The sequence below is a fragment of the Musa acuminata genome, chromosome BXJ1-8 (genome assembly GCF_036884655.1).
Source record: "Musa acuminata AAA Group cultivar baxijiao chromosome BXJ1-8, Cavendish_Baxijiao_AAA, whole genome shotgun sequence".
Taxonomy (NCBI): domain Eukaryota; kingdom Viridiplantae; phylum Streptophyta; class Magnoliopsida; order Zingiberales; family Musaceae; genus Musa; species Musa acuminata.
Window position 1 is genome coordinate 47,016,513 of NC_088334.1, and position 8,383 is coordinate 47,024,895.

An 8,383-nucleotide genomic window follows, 5' to 3' on the forward strand; every position below is an offset into this window, starting at 1 on the left:
GAATAGTGAAAACCTCCATCATTCTTTCAGTTACTGGGTGATTAGCTGCACGAGTGACTCCTTAGAGAAGTAGGTTGGGGGTTTTAGCTTGGTTCAGGGAAGTCTACTTGTAGTATTTTTTTCTCTGTCTCACCCGATGGATTTCTCAAGAGATCAGTGTCTTATCGAAACTTGCTATTGGCAACCCCTTCTTGTCGTTGACAATCCTTTACTGAAGCTTGCTATTGAAGTTTGAGCCCAACTGTTGGTCAAATGTCAAAGTTTTTTTTCTTTTAATCGTCAAACCCGAATTGTCAGTTTGGAACCAATGATTCCAGTTTCATAAAACTTGGAATCAAAACCAAATCACCCTCCCTCCGAGGTGTTGTGTCACCACTTTTGCTGCATCCAACTCTCTCTCTCTCTCTCTCTCTCTCTCTCTCTCTCTCTCTCTCTCAATAGAACAACTAGCAAAGATGAAGTGGTCATCAAACAGCAACGTGTTGCTGGTGATTACACTAAACCTTGTATTTTCCCATGTCAGTTTTATACATCAGAATGAGAACTACATTCTGATCAAGCTTGGGTTCAGTTTTGGTTGATTCTACATCTTACATCCACTACTAAATCTAATGCCACTGAATCAAGAGATTCTAGTCCTCAAAAACTTGCTTCTCGTTAAGGGACATGAATCAACCTTGAACTCTAGTGTCTCTCAGCTGGTTATCAGCGGAGATGCAGTAGTGTCAGTAGTTTACTTTGTCTGCAGAAGTGCTCCTGGGCAAAGTAACAACAGCAAAGAATCCAAAGAGTGCATGTGAGCATGAGAAGTGGGCACACTTGGGCAGATCTGATGATTACACCAATATGATCTACTTTCTTAGACTAACTGCAACACAAGTACAAAACTGTGTCAGGTTTCAGATATGGCTTTCTTGTGATCGACCCATGAGACCTTCGTAATGTCTTCCCACAACATTCTTTCCCCCGTCACTCTTTGACCAACAGAAAAGATAATGACTTCAGGCCTCCATAATGCATTGATTTCTGTAAGTAGTGGTACTCTCTGTGCACCTAAAGCTCCATCACTGCGGGCTTGCAGCTGCCACCACAAAGATCTCAAGTGCAAAAGTTGGATTCTTGAATACAAAAGGGTATCCAAATAAATTGAAGAAACATTTTATAACTTTCTCTGTTTACAAGAATAAGACTGGGGAACTAAATATGCAATTTGACTTGTCACATGATTCAGTGGTTGGACCACAGACACATGATACCTCTCACTGTTCTGGTTGCTAGATCATATCATAGGATTCAATCCACATGCTGACTTGTGAAATGACAGAGAATTGAAAGAAACACAATTGCAAGCAGGAATAAACATATAGATTAACTTGTCAGCCTTTCAAATCAGCAGTTCCTTGAGCAGACCAATCTCCAAAGGTATTTTTAGCTGAAGACCAAAACCAGGTCTTCAGCCTTCAGCTGCAGCAAAAACAAAGTTCATCTGGTTGACAGCATGGTCAACCCTAAAGCAGTCAAAAGAACCACTATCTTGGTCAGCATTCTTTTTTTCCTAACTTGACTTGGATTTGTCATCACATGCAAATTATGTTAATATTATGAGCTGAAATTGTTCAACCAACAAAACATATTCAGAATTTAGAGCCAACATGAAAAATAAGGTAGCAACATCTAGCACATATGGATCTGTGTTTACTCTGACATATACAAATTAAACATATATTAAAGGTAAATTTTAACAGGCAAATCCTCAAGGATACATTTATATCATAAGTTTTCCCCTGGACCAAAACAAAGAGAGATCCACTAGAACATGACCCAAAACCTCTCCAAAAGGACAAGATGTGATGTATCGTGAACAATTGTTAGTCCATGAAGCTCACACTGATGGAAAGAACTTATTGAGATTACAAGGCAATGAGTAGAATTCCTCACTTCTAGTGTCGCCCATGAAGGATCGGAACTTGTGCCACCAATGAAAACCCCTGTCTTTCCTTACAGCACTGTCATGGCGATGGAGGGTATTGTCCAGGAGAAATGCCACAAAGCCCGCCACAAATGGCTTCGAAGAGAATATCACATTAATGATATCATTGAACTAGAGAAAAGGAAGGATCATCAGTATACTGGCTACCAGACAAACTAAAGTATGGGAGTGCTAGATGTGGTTTTTAACGTACCCATCTTGCTCCAGTGTGGACCGGACCATAACCAGCAACAGAAGTGTATTCGTTGAAGTACTGTGGAACCGACAAACCCATGAAAACAGAGAATCCTAAGATGAATTTAGTTCGGAAGCTGTTAAGATTGCAGAACTGAAGGAAACTAAGACCTGCAGCACCTGTCAATATATTACACAGTGAATCCAATAATCATCAAAAGTTATCACTAATGGGGATGGCAAGATGTTTAGTACATTGTACTTACCAACATATGCAAAGAAAAGACAGTAAAGAGCTGCAAAAATTGGTGCAGGAATGGATGCAAAAACTGCTCCAAATTTCCCTACCACAAAGACACATGATTAGCTCAGTCGACAGAAGAAAAACGGTCAAATCAGTAATTGAAGACACTTAAACTGAACCGAATTCCCACATTTATGTCATCCTTGATCATGCTTCATTAAAATGCATATCTTAATTTCTGCTACCATTTTGAAAGGGAAACTTAAGAAAACAAAACATAGGTTCAGTACAAATTACTTATGTTGCAAACAAAACTAGAAATGTGGAGACAGTTTAAATATAAAAAGTTGTATTACATGTATTCTATGCTGTAAAATTTCACTCAAGGATACCGATTTGATGTAGTAACATGACAGACACCTGGTGAACAGGTATGAATCATGTACCACACTTTGCAAAGCATGGCTATACATGCCAAGGATTAATAATGTTATCTTGGCACAACGAGAAAAGTGAAAGTTCCAATATTTAACAGTTCAAAAGAAAAAGAGAACTCTTATACACCTGTTGCAAGTCTCTAAGGCAACTGACTAGTGCTGCAATACTCGGAGCTTATCAGTGGCTAAAAGAAGCAGCAAATATAGTTGGTAGGGCATTGAGCGAGCTAGAGAGAGAGAGAGAGAGAGAGAGAGAGAGAGAGAGAGAGAGAGGATTTGGCCAACAATGCCTATTTGTGGAGGAAGAGAGGAGAGAGAATTGTCAGAGCAAAAGGACATCACAGAGAGGAGGGATTCGAGAGAGATGTGAGACTACCTTACCACACCCCACAAAGAAGATGGCATCATTACTAACTGAAAGCCCAAAGAGTTGATGTTTTGGTCGACATGAAACAAAAATAGGCCAAGAGGAGGTCCACAGCTTGTGTTGATAGATAAGAAAGGTACACATAGAAAAGGTGTAGATTAATATCAAAGTAGTCTAACAATATTAAAGAATAAAGATGAGGATTAAACAATGACAATTGCTAAAGGTAGACACTATGTTTAGATTGACCAAAAGTATATCCTTTAATACCTATTGCGATGCTTCATCCTACTAAGACATTAATGGTTAAAAGATGTTAGATTTTCTTTTGGATGGCTGGAATGAGTAAAAAGGCCGGGGTACTGATAGATCTTAGTCTACATACCTGGTCCATTTTGGGGAATTTTATTACCAATGTAATTGATTAGGCAACTGACCAAATTCTAAAATGGTTCAAATTATTATCATTGATGTGAATTCATTAGCCGCTATGAGCCTAACATTTATGAACTTTGGTACACATGCAAGACAACATCATCATCTAACTACCATTATGAGTGAATTATTTGTAGAAGCAAATTTATTTAGAGTGAACACCTTTGCAGATAGAAACATCACAAATATGAACAATTTACCAAGAATGGAAAAGAAAATCATGAATCCTGCGGATATTTGCACAACCCTCCGACTGCCGACACGTGTCAATGCCAGCAAACCAGCATTTTCACTGCAGAAGTGTGATGAGTTTCAGATTTTTTTTAGACAAAGTAAAGAGATTTCTCAACTGCCATGAAAGCATGCGAGAAAGCTGAATGCCTGAAATAATCCTTACACTGATACTGATGAACCATTTGCAGTTCCAAATAATCCATCCAACAAGATACCGATACCCTAAATAGTAAAATGTGTTATAAATTTCAGAAAACAAGATAGATCGAAGTTCATGTTACTGCATCGCAAACAGAGATGATATTCTCACCTGCCAACCAATGCCTCGACTGAGAACTGAAGGAGGAACTGGTGTTGCACTTGCATACCTTGCGACAGCCATAAAAGTACCAGTGGACTGCATAAGCACAGACATCAGAAAAATCGATCAGCCAACTCCACTGTTTTAAAGAATTTTCCAGTAAGATAGAGTTGTGTCCCAACCTCTACAAGGGCCACAAATGAAGCTGCCATCATTGCAAAAGCCTCACCAGCATCGAAAGTTGGTGCTCCCCATTGAAATGGATATGGGACTCTTATCCTATGCATGGAAATAAAATTACAGTCCACTAATGATACAACTCCAGCTACTCCAGGACAACTTCAGTCCAAGTATCAGGTTAAAACTAAAGAAAGAAGGAAATGAAGACTTACCAAGGAGCACCACCAACAAGACCAGAACGATCGGTACGGCAATGCAGTTGTGTCTTTGGCGGGGAATGTCTATATGCCCCACCAACTGTGAGCAAGTATGCATATAGCCATACAATCACAATTGAAAATATGACAGCAAATCTGTCAAAGACATGCCTCTCCGAATGCATAGCGTGAGGAAGATACTGAGGACATAGATAAAAGCAAGCAATCATGATTCTTTTAATTAAAGAACAGTGCATGATATGCATACATTAGTGCAAAGTAGTCGAATGGAAATATGCATTATCATGTGCATTAGTTACATTGCATTCTTCAGACTGAGTTACCTGTGAGAATATCACTAAGAGAACAATCACCGGCAGGCCAATCTCGACACATTTGGAAACCTGCATAGCCATGAAAGGTTAGGTCCACTGTCAAGAGCGACGATAGAGCATTCACTGGAAGTAACCAGAAGCACATAAGAAAATACCAATTATCCCAAGATAGCTCACTAATGCAGTATAAATATAATATCATAATCTCCAGCAGAGTAAATCCTTACCCCCGGAAAACCAAGCTCATAGAGCCCAAACCCAGCTAGTGCGACCAGAGGAACCGCTGACAGTGGACTTAAAAATCTAAAAATCAAAAACAAAAGAAAAGAGCAAAAAGAAAAAAACACTTAGAATAAAGTCATATGGTATCAGAGGGAAATAACATTAGTACACTGACCTTGTTACATTGCGCCAAAGCCCGCTGAAGCCAATAATAATTTGAAGTGTCGAAGCCACAATTAGTGCACCCTGGGTTCCACGCATGATACGCAGGAATTTCTGCATAGAAACAACACAAAATCATCAACTTTTTGCAGAATGATGAAAAAGAGGTGCCAATCCAACCAATATCTTGTAGCAACCTCATGAGGATCCGCGATATCACTGTAACGCCCCGCTAAGATTATAGATATGGTAGGCATGACAAAGGTGTATGACCCTCCCATCACAGCCGGCAAGCGAGTTCCGAAGAATGTTTGGAAAAGAGTGTTAATACCAGCCACAAACAGCAATGTCTGGATTACCCTTGCTTTCTCATCCTAGATTTTGACAAATACAATATCACATAAGGCATCGACCGTAAGAAGAACCTAAAGAACTGCGTAATCGAACTTTATTTTGTGCGTCTGTGTGAATTCTCACATTTCCTCCACCCATCTGGGGAACAAGTGCTGTGGGGATGATAACAGTAGTTCCCAGCATAACCAGGTAATGTTGGAAACCAAGAAGAATCGCTTCAGCTGCATCAAAAAAACCAAAGCTAACATCAGGTTATCATTCTAACATTAGATCATGGTGTTAAAATAAAGAAAAGGGAGATCATTGACCAAGAATCAAACCAGGAAACAACAGAGCACAGATATGGGCACATAAAGCTTTCATGGTAGAACTCCAAAACTGTCTTTTAGTATCATCCGGATGAAAACTTAGAAGAACAAAAGTATTTTTTTTTTATTTTAAATGGAGCAAAAAAAGGGGAATCAATTAAGTCATTTTTTTTCCCTTTTTGCAAGACAATTTACACACTCCACCAACAAAAATTGTGGAAAATTCAGAGAAGCCAAAGTAAAAAACAGAAAAGAAGTGTGCGGAACAGAAATTGCTACAAGAATTTACAAAAATGTTCAACAAGCACCAAAGCTGCAACTAAAATCCATCAAACCGAAGGGGAGTCAATAGCATCCAATGAACAGGAAAACGAGACGGAACACGAAAAACTTACGCCAAGGAGGAGGACTGGTAATGCAGAAGAAAACATTGGGCAGTTGGTCCTTCACCGGATGTGGCACTAACTCATCCTGCTTCGGCGGCGGCGCTGCTCCGGCCATATCTGACTTCTTCTCCCAAGTGCTCCTCACAAACCCACTTCAAGAACACTAGAAATCGCCAGAAAACCTCACTCCCCCTGCGCACACTCTCCTCGCCCCTAAAAAAGGCAACTTTTCTCCGAGATGTGAAGGGAAACTTCAATATTTGAAGGACTTACGCGTCAAAATCCAATCTTTCACCAACCAAAACGCCAAAATAGCAGTCGCAATCCCACCAGAAGATCCTTCAAGAAAAAGAAAAGGAAGAAGAATACGCAGCCACCCTCCTCATCTGGAGCAGAAGATAGGGAAAAAGCAGTGAGGAGGCGTCCCCCGGATGACTTAAAAAAGTATCGCGAACTCAACAAAATGACTCCTTGCCCTCTCCCTCTCTGTCTCTCGTCTGTGCTCAGAGGAATCTTCTGCAAACTCACCACCGCCCCCGCGGTTTATCTCGACAGGTCTTCTTGCTCAAGAAAACATTGCCACGTCTCTACACCCTCCACTTCGAGGAATGAACGGAAGAGGCCAAAAGGATATGCAATCCAACCAGGTGATAATATTAAAAAAGAGAGAGAGAGAGAGAACAACCGGAGGAGAAGATTATAGAATATCACCCTTCCAAGTTCTCTACCCTTCGCCACACTCATCCCAAGCCTTCCCAAGCCTTCCACAGGAACCACTGTGTTGTGTAGGTACCGCAAACAGTCTAAAGGTTGGATTTTTGCCAGAGTTCAATAACCACTTCAATGTGTGACTGAACCATTTGTACTTGCACTGTAATGACCAACTACTCTGCAAACTCCACCTTCAAAGCATTAGAAACATGACAAGCCTCCTTTTTCTGTTCACAATGAGCTTGAAATTTTCCATTGTGTGATGTTATAATAGATGGATCCACATGCAAATGTCTGATGTTATGATCAGGTGCAACTACATCTACATGCATATGTTTATTGTTTCAGGAAAGTTCTTTCCCATGTATGATGAGCTTCAAACTCCTTATTGTGTGGTATTATAACAGATGGGCACACATGCAAATGTCCAATGTTGTAATGAATGTGAGCACATTGGGCATGAATGGATTTTACTTTGACAAGGATTAATATGACATGCACTGTCCCAACAAAATTAAAGCCAAACAGATGATAGAGTTGCATGCTAATTTGTTAAATGTACTTAAAGATGATATTTTGCATATGATATCTATCCTTATGAAGTTTGAAAATAGTTCATTGTTCCACTATAAATTGTGATGATATAGTATGTAACCAAAATATTCTTTATGTTCTTCTCATATGATCACTCTATTATAATCATTATTTGAACTTATAGTAGTACTTACTCCTTGTGAACTAATAAATGATGTCTCTCTTAGATTAGGTAGTAGCTAAAATATGTTTATGTATCTTACATTAACATTAATGTGAGCTGTAAATTAAAGTTCTGGTAATTGATGATTGTTACACGGATAAAGAAATTGTAAATGTTGGTTCATCCACTAATATTATTATCCCTATTGATTCAGGCAACGTTTTTCGTGATCTACATATCTTTGATGCCTTATTTCATGATTCATGGCTTAATGAAGCAGAGGATTTAGATCCTCACTCAGCATCTCTTCTGTTTTCTTCTAGCAAATTATCTTTGATTCTTATTGAAGCACTGCCTAATGCATCTCTTGCACCTTTGCGTCTCCAACAAGCCATTTCTTTCGGTGCTTTGGTGGTGTTTGGTGGGTCGAAGGAGATGACAATCTAATCTTGTGCTTGTAAGCTTGTGCAAGTTGTTCCCTCGGGAATGTGGGCAATGATGTAGTGAGTCCAAACTTGCACAAGACACCATTCATGAGCACCATGATTGATGCTAATCCGTATATAGGAGTGTCAAGTATCAATTCATGTCCACACACTCTAAATTGAATCTCCTATTAGTATGATCTTAACGTTCTCTTATTCTTCTC

The 8,383-nt window shown here is 39.5% G+C and overlaps 1 protein-coding gene across 4 annotated transcripts; it reads right to left on the reverse strand.

Moving 5' to 3' along the window:
* Positions 1-1,706: 1,706 nt before the first annotated feature.
* LOC103996234 (nucleobase-ascorbate transporter 6) lies at positions 1,707-6,939 on the reverse strand. 4 transcript variants are annotated; one of them, XM_065080357.1, is made up of 16 exons: positions 6,855-6,890; positions 6,600-6,712; positions 6,336-6,518; positions 5,756-5,853; positions 5,476-5,652; positions 5,292-5,392; positions 5,122-5,197; positions 4,904-4,963; positions 4,575-4,759; positions 4,365-4,461; positions 4,192-4,278; positions 4,045-4,103; positions 3,848-3,939; positions 2,431-2,508; positions 2,184-2,344; positions 1,707-2,101 (listed from the first exon to the last, which is right to left on the reverse strand). In XM_065080357.1, exons 3-16 carry the CDS (start codon positions 6,439-6,441, stop codon positions 1,883-1,885), a joined length of 1,596 nt encoding a protein of 531 aa, XP_064936429.1. In that variant the 5' UTR covers positions 6,442-6,518; positions 6,600-6,712; positions 6,855-6,890; the 3' UTR covers positions 1,707-1,882. The 4 variants fall into 4 exon arrangements, with proteins under 4 accessions (XP_064936429.1, XP_009415381.2, XP_009415382.2 ...); XM_009417106.3 differs by having other exon boundaries at positions 6,336-6,539; positions 6,626-6,939; XM_009417107.3 differs by having other exon boundaries at positions 6,336-6,552; positions 6,626-6,939.
* Positions 6,940-8,383: the final 1,444 nt, after the last annotated feature.